General features: G+C 42.9%; 1 protein-coding gene across 4 annotated transcripts in view; it reads left to right on the forward strand.

Annotated features, from left to right (window-relative positions):
* Nucleotides 1–21,618, forward strand: part of Piezo2 (piezo type mechanosensitive ion channel component 2) — a 358,636-nt gene that overhangs the window by 210,682 nt on the left and 126,336 nt on the right. For all 4 annotated transcript variants that reach the window (XM_060377179.1, XM_060377181.1, XM_060377180.1 and 1 more), the window contains exon 5: nucleotides 14,848–15,010. In XM_060377179.1, coding sequence (XP_060233162.1) covers nucleotides 14,848–15,010 — 163 coding nt within the window. The remainder of the gene's footprint in view (nucleotides 1–14,847; nucleotides 15,011–21,618) is intronic.

Genomic DNA, 21,618 nt, shown 5'->3' on the forward strand with positions numbered 1-21,618 from the left:
GTATATGTGTAGTGTGTTTGTGTGTGTAGTATGTGTGTGTGTGTGGTGTAACTGTGTGTGATGTAGATGTGTGTGGTATGAGTGTGTGGGATGGGTACGTGTGTGTTTGTGGCGTGTGTGTGTGTGTGTGTGGTGTGTGGTATGCATGTATGTAATGAAAGCAGAAGATTTACATTTTTGAACTGCTGCGTTTTACCCAGAACTTCGGCTTCCAGCGTGGGAAATTACCAGCTCGACCTTCAGCCATCCCAGCAGCGCTACCACTCAATAGGCATTTGGTAAAATGATCTGGTTTTCTTTAGGAGAAAAAAAAAAATGTAACCATCAATTAAAACTCCTTTTCTTTCAAACCACGCCTGAACGGAAGCATCTCCCGGCCTTGGGGCCCCGTCTCCGTCAGACCGAGCGGTTGTAGCTCACAAAGTCCAGGCCGCAGTAGATGACAGCCAGCGGAACCGAAGCGGGCTCTGCGGGTGTTGACACTGGCACCCTGCTCTGCGTGGGAGGTGTCCTCACAGTGGCTTAGGTTTCTCTGGCGGTGTGAATGGACAAGCTGTGGAACACGTCCCTTGGGGAGTTCAAGTCTGGGTGTTAGCTGCCTGCTGGGCGGAAGCAGGAGGCGGCAAGCCGTGCTGTTTGATGCCGGGCAGAAGTGAGGCGTGGGGTCTGTGAAGGGCAGGGTCTGGGAGAAACGTGTCCACAGGTACACACATGCAAGCTCGGGGTTTGTCTATGTATTAATCTGCGTTCTATGTACATTCTGAAATCAGATCTTGCACAGCTTTCATCAACATAAAAAGGTTTTTTTTTCTTTATTTTTTTGATATAATCAGTGACACAGCTTAGCCAGAAACAAAGATACTTTTGCTCAGACAAAAATGGCAGGTTTTATGAAGTAGATTTAATAGGAGCTTTTAGTTTTCCCTTTGAGATCATGGGAAATGCTCCATTCCCCAGACATACACACACATTTTATACAAGCCTTCCTAAATGTACACAAACTACCTAACAAATCATGACATCATTGGACTCCTAGCCTGTGGCCTCCTGCCATGCGGAATGGGTAGAGGAGACAAACAGACCTACCACGAGTGCTGCATACCATGTTTCCACCTGTCTCCTCTGCTGTCTACCTCAGCCACGGCTCTCTCAGCGGTTAGAAGACCCACAGAAGCTTTGACCAGTACTCCCAGCGTTCAGGGTTGGCGTAGCTCCTTTCCACCACTTGACATCACTCCTGGACCATGCTGCTTATCATCTGTCTCCTATGTCTGAAGGACTCCAAGTCTGTGTCCTATGTGTGTTGTCTTAGGCAATTAGGGCCCACCCACAACCCTTGACAGGCAACCAAGGGCTACATCTATAACCTATATAGTTTGAACAGTCACTTGTACTATGCTGACCAATCATTTTAAAGGACTTTTTTGTTTGTTTGTTTGTTTTTGTTGGTCTATGGTTCTTGTGGGGAGCATTATCAGCACACGTGGCTTTACCTCAAGATGTGTGTGTATGTGTGCATACATATATAAACATGCACATATGCGCATTGTCTATATTTTAGATATACATAAATAATTTACCTTGAGGCTTTCAACCTCGGTGTTATTGTTTCCTGCCCCACCTTTTTCAGTATTGATCACCCTCTTTCCTTCTCTTTGGAGGCTCCTCCCCACTATTCCATTTCCCACTTCACATCACCTGTCTCCTACCATTCCCTGTCCAACCCTCCACCTTGGTCCTTGTGTACTTTGCTGGTTCCTGTAGTTAGTCCAAATTGTATACTTACACCTAAGGATTTGGAGCTGGGACCTGAGGATGTGAGAGAACATGAAGCATTGCTCATCTGGGTGTAGCAGAAAATAAAAGGTATCAAATTAATAATGTTTATTCTTAGCCTTATAATTGTTACAGTGGTATTATTTAACACGCTATCAGAATTAATAAAAGACACAGACACCTGATAGATATTAGAATAGCCTTATTTCACCTGGGGCCTGGCAGATATTAACCCTGTAAACTATCTTTATCACTTCTAATCCCCCATGTCAGGCCATCTGCTTTAATCATTCCTATCTGGGCTACCTCCCATCCCTAATCACAAAATACTTGCTAACGTTCTTTATTTGGGCCAGTTTCCTCCATTTATGCCAATCAGCCATGTGCATCTAACCCATGCTGGTGTGCCTCTCCTCTTCTCCTCATCCCTGTGTCCTTCCCAAGATCCCTCTGTGCCCAAGGCCCTCGAACTTTGGCCACATCTTATCACCTTGTGCCCTGCCCAGGTGTAGGCCTTTTAATCAGCCAGTCAAGGATAATTAAGGAACATTCCTTCTCATTATATCGGTACAGGGGAGAGCTCAACATTAATAACAATACCCATGGCAGGCTGGTAACCAGATCTCCAGGCACTGGAATCGGCATCTGAATACATAGCACCAGACCAACCCCCAACAAGCGGTCTGGGTTACCTCACTCAATATAATATTTTCTAGTTTCATCCATGTACCTGCAAATTTCATGATTTATTGATTGATAATTTAGTTGGTACCAGAACATTCCATTGAGCTGCATCCACAGCCTATGGAGGATCTAAGGTTAAGTAATCACTTTTTTTTGGATATATGTGAATATTCAAATTCTCTTATTACATAGAGAGTTGTTCTCATTTTAGAGGCATCATATAAAAGAATCATGATCTTTTGGTAATAGGTTATATTTACTGTTTAGCCTATTAGAATAATTCTAGGAGCTATCCTTTGTAAAATGGGACTAAAGTTACTAGAAGCTAACAAGCCATCCATCTTATTCTAGCAGCAAAGACATTGGCATCCATGGTCGAAGGAGGAGGCAGTGATATTTAGCATTTTCAAATTTTTGCATAGGAATTTTAGGACTCAGGGAAGATGAACAGAAGTTGAATACCCCATATTCAAAATGCTAGAGACCACAAGTCATTTTTTATACTTCAACATTTTAAAAACTGTGCAATATTTTAGTGCACATAATGAAATAGCTTGAAGGTTGGACCTGGTCTTAACCTGAAATCCATTCACGTTCGGTACACACATAGCCAGAAAGTAAAATTTGTAGGCTATGTTGTATAATTTCATGCATGAAGAAAACTTTCGCTTTTTCACTTAGGTCTTTGTTGACTCAAAAAGTTGCAGAAGCTTGAACAATTTGGATTTGGGGTTTTTCAGATTGATGGTGCTCAGCCGCGTTGGGTAGCTATAGAGCCCCTCAGGACATACGCACAGCAGAGCAGAGGCCTAAGCCAGACACAAGCGTCTTCCCCTGCCTTCCACGCATCTGCTGTGTGAGTAGTAAGAGGCCTGAGAGGATGGCGGTTAGGGAGCAGAAGGAAAACACCGACAGGTGCACACACCAGTGACACAGGGACGTTCAAGCATTGAGCTGGACGCAGCTGGGCCTCACAAGCTCATGAGCAAAGGGCTTGTGCCAGACCCAGCATATCAATCTGCTTGCCGTGGAGGGAGAAAAGAGTGCTTTCATCCAGCCATCATGAGAAATACTTGGGCCTGAAATACTCTGCACGTTGTTCTGACCAGCTAAATTTATTTACTTAAAACTCAACAAAGATAATTGAATTCTGTATGGGCTAGAATGCAATTGAAATGCATTTCCTGATGTTTTTGCATTGAAACACTAATGGACACAGACCACAGTGCAAGGAGAACAAGGAAACCTCAGTCCTTAGAGATGTGAAATTGAGAGCTCGGGCTTTGTCCCAGGCTGCTGGATGGTCACCAGCGCTCTCATAACACAGGTGTTTAACTTCTTGAAGAAAAATGATGGTAGGCAGAGCCGATGTTTCTCTGTTTTGTTCTTTCACTATCCCTGGGACACACCAGAGAGGGTGGTCACTGTCTTTTGACTGGGAGGGATGCCGATGGTGTGTTTTCACGGTCGGTCATCTGTATATCGGGGGAGGTAATACAAATAGATGAACCGATTCTATTTATTGCCTGGAAGTCAGGGGAGGAGCCTAGAAGGCAATGGAGTGTACTCATTCCCACTGCAGAGTGCCGAGATCTGCTCTCACTCTTCTTGAGGTAGGCATAGTCACAGCCAGTGCCACCTGCGTGCTGTGCTGCCCTGCCCACTCCTGCATGACAGCAAGCAGCAGAGTCTCAATGTACCCTGTCCTGGTTAGAGCCCCTGAGTCAGTTAGTCACTGAGCAGTGTCATGAAGTCACTGACTTATCCTGCCCATCAAGCCAGAAGGAGCCTACAGCCCATGGTCTTTAAGTACCTCAAGGCACATGTTTCTGAGTCAACAAAAGCTCTCTCTGAGGTAACTGAGGGGAGAAGCAACCATGCAGAAGCGGTTGTTTAAACTGTGTCTCTTAGAGAATCTAGAGAAGCCCACTGAACTATGAGGGCATACAGGGCAGGGTGCCCAGCACTGGACTGTAACACCAAGGGCCATGTAGACGAAAGCAGAGTTGGCCTGGAATCAAGGGATAGAACTCAGAGAGCGGCCTGCATCTTGGTGATCTGAGAAGGTTCCCATTTCCACTGGCGAAGAGACATATGCGGGGGCCACGAGAGCAATTCTCAGGATGGGCATGGCTTGGCCTGAGTGAGTGAGAACATGGCTGGGAAATGCGGCCCAGCTGGACCAGATGCTCCCGTCTTGGAAACCAGCTGGAAATAAGGTGCAGCTCAAAGATCAAGCCATGTGGATTACAGTATCCATGGCTCCTTCTAGAAGTGCTTATCTTTCATTAATTTATGTAAATTTAGTAAATTATGTAAATCTTTGTTTAGAAGAAAGTATCTCGATACCTCAGCCATGAAGCCATAATTCAGTGATTTCGTAGTGGACCTTGAACTGTTAAAACCCACTTTTCCCAGACTCTCAAGGAAAAGCATTCACAACAGCAGCAGTTCCCACTGTACCCCACACTGTTCGTCTTATCTTTGGCATAAGCTTTGTTAGTGGGGAAATCCCCAGGGAAGAGGGCAAGTGGAAGCTCTGCTCCATTTGGCATATACTTTATGCTTTATGGAAGGATGCTTTCGGGCAGCAGAAAAAAGGCAGAATCCCTTAAATTAAAACAAAAGTTAGGATGGCTAAATGTAGCATAGTATGTGGAAATTTAGGTGGGTGTACAAGACCCTTTTGTTTCTGAAATTTGTCATTTAAGTATTTGATCCTGTTATTTCACATTGGCTTGGTCCTGTCGATTGTAAGGGACTCCAGGAATGTGATTAGCAATCCATGAATTGCCAACTTCGTTGATGTCTTTGCTGGTATGAACAGGATGATTATCAGTTTTTAGCTGTAATGGGAGCATAGGAAGGAAAATGTATAATAAATGATTCTTGGCATCTGAAGTGGTTTCATCACTCTGGGCAGAAGCGAGAGTCATAGCAGAAAAAGTATCAACTGTTACATGAACACGTTTTAAATATCCAAAATTTGAGATGTGAGTAATATGTTTGTCAAAAGCCAGGAGATTTTAATCCTCAAGGACTAATCCCCCTTAAGGGGCATCTTTAGGATAATGATTATCTATAGACCCTATAACATGCTATAGATCCTATAACATGATAATAACCTACCAGTTATTATCAGTATGGAACAAATAATCACCTGCACTTTCTTTAATGGCACAGCAATTTTTATAGTTTCTACTGCCCCACCACTTTACCTTTGATAATTAAAATGTCAGTGATATTTTGGGTTGTAAGGTAATGTTTTATTGTTTTACCAGTATCAATTATATTTATTATTCATTAGTTTTAAATAACTTGAATGAAGATTTTATATCCCTCACCTGCATCTTCAAAGTTCAAATAAAATTGAGAAGTTTTTGCCTTCTTTTGATGACAAACCTGAGGACCCAAGCTCAGCTGCTGGCTTAAGGATATCTCCCTATGTGGCTGAGAGAGCTGCCCACAGCCTGCTGTCTGCCTCCATGCTTCATCACACCCATAACACACGCCTTTGGAGATTTGAGAAGTATAGCTTATGAACCGCATCCAGTTCTTAAGAATTTGGAGACAGAAATTATAGTTATGTTCATTTCTCCCTCCCATGGTCTCTTACCCAATAGGAAGGAGTTTCTGCCCAGGAAACAGCTTTCAGACTTTGTTTTTACTTTGACTTCTCTATGCAGGATACATGTGTAGTTTCAGTGTTTTCAAAAATAAGTAATTACGAGGACCTGAATTTGGATCTGCAGTAACATCGCGATAGCTGGGTATAGCTGTTCTCACTTGTCACTCAGTGCTGGTGCTATGGTGGCCACACACACTGTACTCATGTACACTACCACACACACACACACACACACACACACACACCCTATAACATACTACACCTCTCTCTCTCTCTCTCTCTCTCTCTCTCTCTCTCTTTCTCTCTCTTTCTTCCTGTGCCTTTTAAGGACTTGCCTCCCTCTCCCCCTCTCCTGCTCTGGAAAAGCAAGTGTCTCCCTCAGCACTGTCAGAGCAGGCCCTGCCAAGATTCTTGTGCTATGGCAGACATCCACACACATTTGTTGAGTTAATTCATCAGGAATGGGGTTCAGTTTAAGGTCTTGTCGTCCGGAGTCCATGCTGATTACTTTATTCTCTGTTATGCTCGAGTCATGACACACAGAGACTCCTAGTTTTTCTGGTCCGGTGTTTATGAAGAGAATAAGCGCCTTTCTCTGCCACTGCCACCCACTGTGTACCTCAAAAAAAAAATCAATTTCATCTTTCTCAAGATGATCAAGGCATCCGTCCAAGAAAAAGGGAGATATTTGAGATGACAATGTGTTTATTGTTATTGTGGTTGAATAATTAATGTTTTCTTAAATATTATTTTCAATCTCCTCTTTTATTTTTCTGTTTTATGTGTATGGATGTCTGAACTGCATGTATGTCCTTGCACCCTGTGCATGCCTGGTGCCCAGAGGCCCTAAAAGGGAAGCAGATCCCCTGGAACTGGAGTTGCAAGTGGTTGTGAGCCACTCACCATCTGGGTGCTGGGAATCAAACCCAGGTCCTCTGGAAGAGCAGCTGGTGCTTATAAACACTGGACCATCGTTCCAGTCCCAAGATTGATGTTTTCAGTTGCCATTAGCATTGCCTTTATGAGCCTAAATCCAATGGGCCCCGCATCTCTACCAGTTAGACAGTGTTGTCACTGACAAGGATGCCAATGTGCCTCCAGGGAGCAGACAGTAGAGAGACTGCAAAGTAGGTGGAGGAACAGATATGGAGGGAGTCCTGAGATTGTACCAGGGCACTAGGGAGGGCTCATTGGTGATGCTGGACCCTGGGCATGGCTCAGGATCATACTGAGAGAGACACAGAGCAAAAGGAATAAGTGGCACTGTTCCTCCTTCTGGATTCTGTTTTCTTTCTTTCCTCCTCTGAGTTTGTCAACAGGAGTGGTGGGTGCTGGTAGTGTGCAGCTGGTCACACAAAGAGACACACCTGCTTTGCAGCTTCTGCCAGTCCCCATGATGTGCTGCTCTCATGGGCTTCATCTGAAGCTGTCAATGGTTGAGGACAATGGTCTTGGTGGCATACAGTGGGGAAGGGTGGGTGACACAGAGCTCCAGCACACTCCTGAAGAGTAACACTCACGAAGACAAACAAGGGGCAGTGCCCCAAACCCTGCCCCTCCACTTCTGTGGCTCTCTTGATCCAAGCAAAGGCACCAGATCCTTTGAACAGAACCTTCCAGAATGACACAAGCACCAATCCAGCAGCACACTGGCAAGAGAGTGAAGTGGGTTCACAGTGCAATTGTGACACTGAGCTATGGGGATTGCAGTGTTTAAGTAGGAATGTAGGGGAACTAATAGGGGCCACAAGCTTTACCCTGTGATAATTAGGGCCCTAAGCTTAACTGTTAATCTCAGTGGGAGGAAAGAACTTAGTTTCAATTTCACAGAAACAAGATGATCCTTGATTTTTCAAATGAACCACTAATTGTAGAAGCCCCTGACTAGAATACTGAAAGAAACTGTAAATCTAAGATTTTCCCCATTCACATCGAATACATATTCTGCTCCATGTGGCTGGCTATCTGTGGGAAGATGAATATTAAAAACAGTACGTGTATGTGTGTATGTATGTGTATACGTGTGTGTGTGTGTGTGTGTGTGTGGAGAAGCAGGAATCAGGTTTGTAATTTTTTGTAATCAGATATGCACTCATTACCCTGCTCTTAATGTCACTGAAGGCCACTCGATGGCACATGTCACACAGTCCTATTTAAGGTAAACAACAGGACACCAACAATTCATAGTGTGTGAGCTTCAGAAACCACCAGAAAACGATGCGAAAGCATTTTGATAGCTTTCCTTTGTTTAATGGATGGCCATGTGGTGTCTTAATTGTGTTACCACAATGCACTTGGAGTTGACCTTTCTGCTAACTGTAGCAGAGGCTTTGCTCTCCCGAGAAGAGTGTCATGGAATGGAACCGATCTTTGTTGGTGTTTATTTCTGTGTTGGGGGTGGAACCCAGGGCCTGGCACAGTGTTTAGTGAGACTCCTCTACAGTGAGCCTCAGCCTCACCCCTGGACACCCCTGACCAGTACCCTTATCTGGGTGCTCCTCCTCAATACCCCAGATACCATTTTTCTTACATCTGTCCTGTTCCTATCTAGATCATTTTTCCTTCTTTTGTGTTGTCATAGTCCAAAGGGCATTTTAGAGTTGGGAAGACCTTAAGATGTTGTTTTATAAGGTAAGAAAATGAAATCTATGAGCACTACCTGACCTACCTTTTTGCTGGGCGTGAACAGGAGGCTGGTTAGATTCTGTCAGACCAAATGCCATCATGGGCACTAGGCTATAATTTGGTCATTAACTCCAAGTCAAAATAACTAACTCAGGGTCTTCCAGATGTGGTCTACACAAGCAATTCTCAGAAGCAGAAAAAACATAAAGGCATAGGGCATGCCTTTAAGAACTTAGACAGGGCTCTCACTATATAGCCCTAACAGCACTGAATATCATTATGTAGTCCAGGCTGTCCACAAATTCACAGAGATCCTTCTGTCTCTTCTGCTTCCAGAGTGTTTGGATTAAAGGTAAGCACCACCACACGCAGCCTAAAGAAGTGCTTTTATAGCTACTGGAATTTATAACAGGCCCAAGACCTTAAAATACACGTGTCACTCAGTCTAGCCCATTTGCCATGAATCTCTAAACTTTACGCACTTTGTACTCTTGCTATACTCTTTTTGACCATGATTTTATTTGTGAGACATATTCAGAGTCATAGACATAGACATTGGCCTACCATACGTTTGTGTTCGCTCATGGTTTCACAGCACGGTTTCTGAACATGTCATGATTTAATTTGTCCAACTGTTTATGAAGATCATAAGCTGTCTTAATTGGCAGCTTATTTAAATTCCTTTTTCAGAGGGGGTATAATCACTCTATGAAGAAATAAGATCACTGAGACCTTAACAAGATTGGAAAGGAAACGCTTTGCTGTTTAAGATGATATTTAAGATGATGAAATAAACAGTAGTTTTTATATGTGAAATGTGTCATTGGCATATGCCTGGGGAAAAGCATGATTTAGGTTAACATTTTCTTGAGAAATATACATTAATCTCACTGATTTATATAAACAGAATGTCTGTGAACATAGTTAACTTGTTCCCAAATGGGCAGTTTTCTTGAAATAAAAGTTAACATTTTGTTAAATGTCCAGTAATGTATGTATATAATTAGTCTGGAGACATATATATATATATATATATATATATATATATATATATATATATGTTACTCTCTGGTACTGTTTAATCTAATTTATTATGTTGATTTTAATCAACACATATGCAGAAATATGTGAACTCTACCCTTCAGTCATGATTTCTCTTCCATGCATGAGTCCCATATAATTTCCAGCTTGAACTATGGCTTTCTCCCCTGTAGGTCCTAAGTCAAGCTCTCTCACTCTCAGAAGCCTTTTCTGTCTTTCCTGTGGTCCCACTGCCTCAGTGATCATGTACCTTGTTACTCTACATGCTTTAAGGTTCTGATTTTATGAATTCTCTACAAAAATCTGACCTTGGGGGGGTGTAGCCTGGGCATTCCATGTCATCTTTTATGAAGTTATATCTATATCTATCTATCTAAGATAGATAAATAGATAGATAAATGTCTATAGATATAGCTACATTGAGAAGTTTATACCTGAATACTCTATATACATCATTTCCACTCTTTTCTCTCTCGCCTCAAGTCTATACATTGCCACCTACTCCCTCAAAAGTTCATGACCTCTTCTTTTAAGATTATTATTGTTACACGGAAGCACACCTACACATACAACCTGCTGAGCACATTTAGTGTGTGCATGTGGGTAGGGTTGACCGCTTTGGACTGGATAACATATGAGGGAGCTTGTCCATAGACAAGACTCATCTTTCTTCTTGCAGCAGCCAGGGGTTGCCAATAGCTCTTTATCTAGGATGGGCACTGTGAAATTTCCCCTATCCAAGTTGGCATACCATCTTTCTGACTTAATACACCCTCTTCCAGTAAGCAATGCTTCACAGCCAGTATTCCAGGCACAGAATAAATGCCTAATGCTCTGCTAAGTTGGGCCATGGGATATTTATTAGATATAGCTCTTGTTTTACAAATGTTCTCTCCAACATTCTAAATTGATAAAATCAGATATATGCTCATAATTTAAAGTTTGGTTTTAGGGACCGGAAAAATGTCTGAGAGTTTAGGAGCACTTGCTGCTCTTGCAGAGGACCCAGGTTCAGCTTCCAGCACCCACATGACAGTTCACACTTGCCTACAACTTTGGTTTCACAGACTCCAATGTGTTCTTCTGACCTCCTTGGGCTTCTATATGCATGAGGTGTTCAGGTGTACACTCAAGCACACCAACAAGCATTTAAAGTTAAAAATAAACAAAATATTTTAACAAATGAAATCTTATTTTAAAATAATTTAAATTTTGGGCTTTTTTGATAATTAAATCTGCTTGTTAAAATATCTGGAGATTTTATTAATAGACTTTCTCTGGTCTTTCCACCATTTCCAGAGTTTTCCTCTCTGTGAGTGCTATGTTTTCTCTTTATCAGTCTAAGTGACAGTGCGCCTTGCCTGACACAATGTCTGACTCCTTAGTGATACTCTGCACAACTCTCAGTCCAGGGAAGAGTGACTGACTATTTGGAGGGCTGGCAGTGCCTCTGATGCTACCTCCTCTCCAGCCATCCTACCCATGCAGAGTGAGAGTGCCCAGGGGTGAGCCAGGGAGTCACTGTCAGAAAGATGGTGTGAGAGAGAGAGAGAGAGAGAGAGAGAGAGAGAGATTCTTACCTATTTATTCTTGGCACAGTGGCCATCAAAAGGAAGAAGTACTCAATTCATTTAGGAATGGATGACGGAGAAAGTTAGAATAACTTAGTTTCACAAAGGATGTCTGTGGCTAGTGAGTCTTGGTAGATGAGAACATTTTGTTTCTTTTTTCATTCTGACACACATCTTATTAGGTAGCCGATGCTGCCCTCAAATGGGTGATCTTTCTTGCCTCAATCTCCCAAGTGTTGAGATCATGATAGCCAGTTTAGATGAGAATTTTAAAGGCCTGCCAGCTGAGGAAGAAGACTGAATACTAACTCACAAGAGAAAAACTTTCTTGTTCCTTGTGTCTGCATCTGGTGTGGAGTAGAAAGAAATTGTAGCAAGAGAGAAAGCAAGCAGGACCTTCTGCCATATTCAGGAAAATAGGTGCTTCCTAGTGTGGATGGCCAGCTTGACTAGTCTTATACTTCCATAAGCTAGGCCTCTGATAGCTGGCCTGACTGACAGAGTGCCAACCTGAGGAAAAAAAAATCAGAGTGCTTTTGAAGTGGTCCAGAGACCTGAGCTGAGCTGTAAGAATGAAGAGGAAGGTGGGCGAGAGAAATATCTTTTTTTAATTATATATTTATTAATTACAGTTTATTCACTTTGTATCTCAGCTGTAGCCCTTCCCCCACCCCCTTTCAATCTGCCCTCCCTCTTCTTCTCCTATGCCCCTCCGCCAGTCCAATGATAGGGGAGATCCTCCTCCCCTCCATCTGACCCTGGCCTATCAGGTCTCATCAAGACTGGCTTCTTTGTCTTCCTCTGTGGCCTGGTAAGGCTGCTCCCCACTTAGGTGGAGGTGATTAAAGAGCAGGCCAATTAGTTCATGTCAGAGACAGTCCCTGTTCCCATTATTAGGGAACGATCTTGGACACTGAGCTGCCATGGGATATATTTGTGCAGGGGTTCTAGGTTTTCTCCATGCATGGTCCTTGTTTGGAGCATCAGTCTCAGAAAAGACCTCTATGCCCAGATTTTTTGGTTCTGTTGCTCTTGTTGTGGAGCTCTTGTCCCCTCCAGGTCTTTCTATCTGTCCTTTCTTTCATAAGATTCCCTGCACTCTGCCCAAAGTTTGGCTATGAATCTCAGTATATGTTTTGATACCCTGCTGGAGTCTTTCAGAGGCCCTCTGTGCTATGCTACTGTCCTGTTCTCTGTTTTCTCCCTCTTCCAATATCGGACCTGTTTGCCTTTCTGAATGAAGATTGAGCATCTATCTTACCCAGGGTCCTCCTTGCTTAGCTTCTTTAGGTGTACAGATTTTAGTATGATTATCCTATATTATATGTCTAATATCTGCTTATAAGTGAGCATATACCATGTGTTTCTGTCTGCTTCTGGGATACCTCACTCAGGATGATCTTTTCTAGATCCCACTATTTGCCTGCAAATTTCATGATTTCTTTATTTTTTAATGGCTGAGTAGTATTCCATTGTGTAAATGTACCACAATTTCTGTATCCATTCCTCAACTGAGACATATCTTAAGGCAGAGTACCTGCCAGTCTTTTTAAGACAGAATGATGGCCCTGGGATTTATTCTGGTTGCTATTGGACATGACATATTCTGATGGAAAAGGAGGCCTTTGCCATCATTGCAGGGTAGGCCAAGTGAAGACATAATGTAGGGAAGTGTTTAAAAGATGGATCAAGAGAGTCACTCTCAGAAATTATGGAAGAGAATGAAAAATAGGCCACTCTATCTTCTCATCTTAAAGATTACCGAAACCTAAAAGAGGAAGGCTAAGTGACTGGGTCAACTGTACAGTAGAGGCAGAGCCATCATAGCCAGGTCTGGCTTTCTCTTTAAGTGAAAAGAACACACATACACACAGCACACTACAGGAGAAAGGACAATCTTGGAGGTCACATATGTCAAACAGCACACAGTTTCACATAGGAGACTGAATTCCCAAGGATTTGAATATCCGCAAGCATCAATGGAACATAGAGCAATCTCCTGTGCCTGCCAAGGGATGACTGACTGAATTATATATACCATTAGGCAGTATGCACTCCATCAGCCTGCCTTTTGCCTTATGTTTCTGGCCAAGTTTTGTCTTTGGCAAACGTGTCTTCAAAGACCTAACCTGCTTTTGAAATTCTACTTCTAATGGCTCCACTGAACATCACAGTTGCGCCATTGGCATAACGTCTTGGCTTCTCTGCTTGCAGCTCAGTGGCTCTCCCCTCAGATCCCTAGTCATTTCATTAGATCCCCTAACAGACTTTATTCCTTAATATCTTGGTAGGCAGAGCACAGCAGGATGTAAAATAAGCCTGCCTACTGATGGGAATGTGTTGCTCTTAACATTTATTACACTAGAAGAGCTGGCCTGGCCTGTGGGGCATGTGTCACAGGATGGAAAGTCTTCCAGTGGCTGTTGACTTGCCAGACACATTTTAGCTAAGGCGTGTGCTGGCCAGCCAAGTTAGCTACTCAGTATGCCACCTTCTCGTCCTGTATTCACTGCCCTTGAATATTCCTCAAGGTCACAGTCCTTAGGTGGCCAGTCCAGACAGATTCTTTCTCATCCAACTGAAGCCCCTTCTCATCATCCTACACTCTCTCCATATCAAGATTCTCAGTCATGACCACACACGATATGTAGGCATGAAGAGTATTAAATACCAGCTAATTCTGCTATCTCAAAATACAAGGCTTCTGTGAAAAGGAGTTGTATATTTTACAAAAAAAAAAATCTACCTTATTTAATACACAAGTATCCATCTTTATTTTTCTGAAGTCGTGACCTTGTATCTCATTTTGCCGAAATGCGATAAGGATGATAAGGATGGCAAGTGTTGCAATGTCTTTGGAAAAGAGCAAGAGTGGGGGACTGTGGGAATGTGCAAAGCAGCTGCATGTTGTCAGGCTTGGGCTTGAGCCCAAATCTTCTCCTGCTCAGTTGAACATCACTTCTCTAGGATTAAAAAAAATTAAATAAATAAACACACTAGATAGACTTTTCTTGGAGCAATGTGAAAGGCAGAAATTGGTAAGCACAAAAATAATGACAGAGTTTGGACTGGAAGATTCTTGGAGTGTTTTTCTGTTTTCCCTCTGGCTTTAACATATATTTATGTTATACTCTCTTCTAGCAGTTATTACATGTTGGTTTTATACAGCTTCGTCTGGATGATGAACAAAGGCCCCATACTGCACATGTATAGCATCAGTGTGGTTTATTAATGTGCTTCAAGTGGTCCATTTGGGTTCTGTATATTTTTGTCTAAGAACCCCCAATTGCACCACCAAAGCTCTGCCATTCATTGTAGCTCTAAAACCTCTGGGAAGCACCAGGATCTGCCTACATCTCAGCAGATTTGCATCTACACTGAGGTCAATCCAGAGCTTTCTGATAATCACTAGGCATAAATGAGCATCTTCGATTTTAAATCACTAAGAAGACCGAAGTACGTGATGAGATGCTTGATGGTACTGATGTGACATAACTTCCTCCCGTCTTCTTCCCTCCACAGCCTGAAGGGAGCCGATGCTGGCAACGGCATCAGGGTGTTTGTGCCTGATATCGGGATGTTCATCGCAAGTCTGACCATCTGGCTGGTCTGCAGAAACATTGTTAAGAAGCCAGACCCGGAGGAAGTAGCCCAGCTTAATTCTGACTGTGAAAATGAAGAATTGGTAAGTGTGCCCACCTGCATCTTTCTTCTTCGATCCCCGGAGCCTTCCCTCTGAGACTGAGTGGAGTCCATACACAGAGCGCTGCGTGGCTCCCTGTGCACGAGGCACTCGTGAGCATTGTTGCTGTGCAGAGCAGTCTGGGTAATACTGCTGGGCAGACACTCACGGCCACGCGTTGGTGGTGATGACCCAGGTGACAGTCACCTGAGCCCTGTCTTTCAGGAGGGTCTCACAGTGGAGTTAGCTGGCCTCACTGTGCCCTAGTGTTTCGTCAGGTGGCCAAGCCTGGAGAGTCAGTTGCGGCATTATGACCTGCTTGCTGTGCAGATCTGAGCTGTTGCGGGATATTTCGAGAAGTAGCAAACAGTAACTCTTGAAGAAAAACGGTCTTCATTACCCCCTGAACTTTCCAGCCTGTGCAGTTTCACCCTGAGGCGTGGCTGATTGTGTTAGTCTGAATATTCAGGCCAGGCCATTTTAAGATGTTCCAGAAGGGGGAGGGATTTCATTTAGAAAAGTAGGAGACCGTTTTATAATACAGAATGACTGAAGAAGCTTCAGGAGCACCCCTTGAATGAGGAGCATGTTTGGGGTGGGGACATGCCGCATGTTCCAGCACACTCCCTCTTGCGCTCCCTCAAGTTCCAAAGCTTGACCATGTCCCAAGGACTGTACATTGTTTTAGATTTGGGGTGGCACCAAGTTCAAAAGTAGTTGACACTTTTAGATAGAAAGATGAAACTTTGAAGAAAAAAGCTACTCAGAAATACTTGGTTTGGACATTTAACACACGGTACCTACCAGATGATTTAGTCATAAGATCTGGCAAGAAGTTAAATTTGGAAAATGGAAATTAACTGGAATTTTGTAGATTAGGAGTGTTAACCATACATGCGTCAGGAATTACATGCATTAACTATGCATTAACTATGCATGCATCAGGAATTAGATTTAGTAGGAACAGTAACCATGCTTGTGTACATCAAAGAAGGATAATCCTCAGTTATGGCAAATAAGCAGAAAATTGCCACAAGTGCTTAGTCATAGCAAAATAATCCAGAGGAAATATAATTCTATAATATGAAAATTAGAATTTCGATTACCGACTAAATCTTATGACTTAAAAATAAGCAACCATGCTATGTATCCATATTACATTTTAGGGCAAAAAAGATACAAAGTGAAAAAAGTAATTATAGCAGAGTACCTGCTAAACAAATCTTTCATTCATGGCTACAAACCTAAAATCAGATATAACTTGGAAATATTTTTTTTTCTGTTGATGGTGTAACTTTAAGATAGGAAATTTTAACTGAGTATGTTTTTATATTGCGCTATTATTTTAGAGGGGTTACAGTTTTGAAAATGTTTTAATTAAATCATTAGTAAAAAGGTGTCCTAATTTGTGGCAGTAAAGACATTAACTGAAAGTTTGCTCATTTAGGATTTTTCCTATTGTTCTCTATAAAGACAAGGTTTTGTGTTGGTTCTCTCCCCCTGCACATGAGACCTAAGGGACAATTGTTGGAAACTGACCGGTCTTTGAGGGCAGTTATAGAGGCTAACACACAGTGTCTGTGTGATACTAAGGACAGCAATGGCCTCTTAGTCTATAAAATGCCGTAGTAGGCTGCGGGTACAGATCAGGAAAAGAATTTGTGTTTACCATGTCTGAGGCCCTGGGTTCAATCAGCGATACCAAAATTATTAGTAATGCATTATATATTTGTTGCAACTCTAAACTGAAGTGCTAAAAAAGTAGTTCAAAGCACAGCGTAGACCCATTTTTGGGTGCTTAATAAATGATTACTTCCTTTCCTTATTTTGTTTTTCTAATTTGAGAAGTATAGAAACTTAACATTCAAGGTCCTAAATCAACCGAACTCAGTGAAAAAAAAAATTCCTCTGTACCTCTAATAAGTCAACATGGCTGAGCTTAAAAGTCACAAACATATGCTATTTCTGTAGAATGAGAAAAAGTAGCTTGTGGCAATCAGTACAGAGGGGGGCTGTCCTTAAGGGTAAAGGACCTCTGATGAAGAAGACAGAATAACACAGACACGGGTAGTAATTCTGAAAGTACACCTCCGTCCTGGTCACGCCCCATTTGCATACTTGGGCCTGTGACAACTCTGTCCTGTTTGAAATCGATTTAATAGGTATTCAAGGCACACACACTGTTAATCCCTTTATTCAAAGATAACACAAGATAACCAGATTTATATCACAAACCTCTCTTATTTTGAGCTTCGAGAATACTACTTGTATTGATTTATGGGGACTCTTTGCTGCTTCAGTTGAATTTGATTGGGACCAATTCAGACGTTAATGCCCATTCTCTTAGCCCATTCCAGCCCATTGGGTAGGCCTGAGGAAGGGTGGTGAGTGCAGGATTCGCCACCAGGGAAACACTTGTGACTTGACAATCCCAAGTCAGTCTGGAAGGAATCAGAATACATGGCCAAAGTAAGCAGAGAAATTAATTTCGTTTCTGCATACTTCCTGCTACTTCCAAATCTTGGCTTTTGCACTCTAGAATGTTTAGTTTTGAAGATGTAGAAGAATAGTGTTTGCCGGCATTGTTTCTTCCTTATTTATCTGAGTGGAGAGATGGAAAGATTAATCCCCTGGTGCCGGGACAATTCCTTTTCAAACACAGTCTTGTCTCCTAGGAGCAGCTTGGCCTTTCTTAATCCACTGATGAGGCTGACATTTGGTGTTTAGAAATGTTTACCCATCAAGGGGTTCTACTGAGGGATTGTTGGAGAAGTGGGGTGCAGTACCACATGGATCCCTGGCCTGCCTGTGTGGTGTGTTAGCTGGGCAGCCTATTCCTCAAAGTAGGAAAGGCTCCCTGGGCAGAGGAGTCTGAGGTCTTGTTTGTGTGCTCAGAAGCAGATCAGCCAATCATCACTGGGAGAAAGAGCCTCATCCTTCTTTAAAAAAATAATAACAATCTTTAAAAGATAATAATAAGAGTTGCATTATGAACAGCAAATTGTATAGAAAGCTGACCTACACAATGAGAAAGTGTATGGCATCACTAAAATGCACATAGGTGTTTATTTCTGTACTTGTAACTGTTTCTTTGAAATTTCATAAGGTTTAAGACCTTACTCTTTAAGCAAATAATATTTTCAAATAAAACTCTGAGCAAAGGTTTTTCAAATAGAAATTGCAATCATCGGTTGGCCTGTCTAAGGAGGCATATTTAATAAATAAAAAGTGTAAAATTCCAAAGAGTATTCCAGTCAGGCATGTGTGGTGGTGGTACATGCTTGTAACCTCAGCACTTGGGAGGTAGAAAATGGAAGATCAGGAAGGGGTCAAGGTCAGCCTCAGTTACATGAGACCCTGTCTCAAAAAGACAGGAAAATCAACAGGAAAGAAAGAAGGAAAGAAGGAAGGAGGGAAGGAAGGAAGGAAGGAATGAAGGAAGGAATGAAGGAAGGAATGAAGGAACGAAGGAAGGAAGGAGGACATTTTATTCCAGGAAAAGCTGCTGAAAGTTGAAGGTATATCTCCTGGCTCCTGTTACTGTGTTTTGTATATTCATCCATAAGCTCAGAATTTGCGCTGTGGCTTCTTGTGCCTGTCATTCCTTGGCCCACCATGACACTAGAATTTTGGCAGACCGAATGTTCAGCTGACCTCCTCTTGCATAAGAAGGCTGTGAAGTTTGGATCATGCTTTTTTTTTTCAGAGCTAGAAACAAAAATGGGAGAAATCAGTCATTCTCCTAGCACCTTCTAATTAGACACTTGGCATTTGCTCATTTCTAACCTGAGATTTAATCCAAAGTCACTGGCTATAATTTTCCTAGGCCCTGGCTTTTCTAGCAGACATTTGCTACATGGAACTGTACAAGGTGGCAAGAAATTGGGCAGCTGCCCAGGCACCTGCAAACCTCACACTGGGTGACTGGTAGTGAGAGAAATGTTCTGTCTGCAGCTGTCCCAGATATGCAATGCTGCTGCTCCTGGTGGTACAACAAGAGACTCTTTTCACAGCTTTGAAAAGTCACCTTCAGGAATTTGGGGAACCCCCAGTCCTCTGAGCACTGGAGTGTGCCCTGCTTACATGGAAGCTCGGATAGAGAAGTCCAGAGCATAAAACAATGGAAAGCAAGCACACAGGCTGAGCCGTGGGCCAGAACTGGTTGCATAGCTTTTGTCTCCTCATACTAAGGGCTTTGACCCAAGGCAAGATGGACCTAGATGTGAGCAATCTGTCTTGAGTGATTGCTCTGCTGAAGATGAAGATGAAGATACCTGTTCCAAAGACATGTTCACTATCATACCCTTTACTGAGCTCCTGCTGTGGGCCAGCCTGCTTTTGTTTTCTGCTTTGCTTTGCAGAGCAGAACTGATTCTCTTTCAAATCATGTTCACCGGATCTCTAAGGCAGTGAATCCTTTTTCTTCTTATCTTCAGAATCTTACATTCCAATTTTATAAAGTTTTATCTACTTGGTCCCCCCAACCCTTCTCTCTCTCTCTCTCTCTCTCTCTCTCTCTCTCTCTCTCTCTCTCACACACACACACACACACACAACTACTGAGAATCTCATAGCAGGTTTTCATCTGTATCCCAACCCACACACAATCCTGGGCATGGTAACAAGGTATTTGGTAGAATAAGGAATGGCTGGATGGGTGGACGGATGGAGGCACTGAAGGGGAGATGTAAGTAAGTATGTATGTATGTATGTATGTATGTACAGAAGGAAGGAAATCTGTTTGTTCCAAAGCAGACCCAGCCCTATTCAGCCTTTTGACACCTTCACAACTAAGACCAAAAGGTGTTCACTTGGTTTGCATTTCAGAACACAAGTTGACTCTTTCTGAATATTTCAGAGAATGTTTGAACACCAAGAAGGACTCACGTGCTCTCAAAGGACTGCTTCTGCCATCATTTCTCAGTGCCCTAGGGCATGCATGTACAGCTGTGCTTAGCAGATCCCCAGGAAGGAAAACAGGTGAAGCAGTAAGAAATAATGCCTGAAACCAAAGATGCTCTGTGGTTCTCATGGCGTGTAGGGGTAGACGCCTTCCCACTTACCTAAAGACTTGGTTTTATGGTGTGCTAGCAAATGATTTCTTAAAGAAGTATCTTAAAGGAAAATCCCTTTTAAATAAGTGGCCAATCTGATTTAGTCCATCTACATTTTTTTTCTTTCAAATGATGCTAGGTGATTTTTAAAGGCCATTGCCCTCTCTAACTTGGTAGTTTAACCTGGAAATCTTTTCTTCCAGTGCTAGAAATGTTCCCAAAGGTACCCAGACTTAGGGGCAGGAACATCCGTAGACCCCCCACAGATCCCCTGCTACCTTACTGGCTCCTGCCCATGCCTCAGTTGTCTTGCTGCCTTTACTAAACCACCAGAGCTCTTTGAAGGTGCTCTCAAGCAGCACCTACAGCCACTTTCCGAGTGAGAGGCGAGACTGGCACTACTTTCATAAAGTGGCAGGATAATGCTCCGAAAGCAAGGTCAGCAACAGAATACACTGTTTTCTGTGTGAAGGGCTGCCACGTTAGACTGACATAGCCTCCGTGATGGCACGCCACCTGACGGCACTCTGCCCTCACCTCTCTTCTTGCCATCGCAGGGAAAACTAGGGAGACCCTTTGTCCTCTGCCATGAGTCACGAGCGCTTTCCCCTCCCATCTGTGGGCTATTCTGTGAGATGAGCCCATTTTGCTAAGATAAATTGTTAACTTTAAAAAGTAAATAATGCATAAACAAGGGTGACACTTTGGAAAATGTTCCCTTTGCCTCACAGACCTTTTGGCTCATTCCATGTGACCGTGATGGACATCCATAGAAATGCTTTTGAAGGCTTGCTTTTCACCTCAGAGAAGAGGAGAGGGGTTCAGCTGCAGCAGAAGTTCAGTTTGGGGGTCCAAGTCCTCAGTGGAAGCTGAGGAGACACCAGAGACGTTTTCACATTTCCACAGTGTGTTTTGCACAGAACAGATTCTGGAAAAGAGCTTTTCACTGTAGAACACCCTTGCCAGCGCCCCTCGTGCAGCCAGAATACGGAGCCGAGATGGCTGGCTAGAATTGCCATGAGGGAACCTTTGATCATCCCTGCCAGGAACTTCCAGAGATTCTAATTCAGTGAGTCTGAGGTGCATCCTGGCAAGCTCTTGGCCTGATGTTCCCTGGATAGTCTTGGGTTTTATGCCCTTAGATGGAATTATATGGTGTTAAGGAAAAGGAACATGGGTGCTCAGGTCCTATCAAAAGTACTTCTGTGTCTTTGCGAAAATCCCCAGGAAAGGACAGCCTGTGAGGACACGCTGCCTGCAAGAGGCAGGTGGGGGTGCCTTGCAGGTGTAGAGACCGGATGGCCTGGTGGGACACTGTGTCCGTAGCAAGATACACCCTAAAACATTGCATCTACATCTGAAATCGGGAACTTTTTTTTTCTTTTCAGTAGTACTTTTTTTACTTTATTTGTAATATACATATAATATTTGTGGTTATTTATAGGGTACAGTGTGGTGTTTTGCTATATGGGTTAGTTGTAAAATGATCACATTATACAGTCGAGACATCCATTGCTGTGACTACTTACTTCCATGTTGTGGACACTTCAAGTCCCC

Source organism: Meriones unguiculatus, chromosome 2, assembly GCF_030254825.1.
Source record: "Meriones unguiculatus strain TT.TT164.6M chromosome 2, Bangor_MerUng_6.1, whole genome shotgun sequence".
Classification (NCBI taxonomy): domain Eukaryota; kingdom Metazoa; phylum Chordata; class Mammalia; order Rodentia; family Muridae; genus Meriones; species Meriones unguiculatus.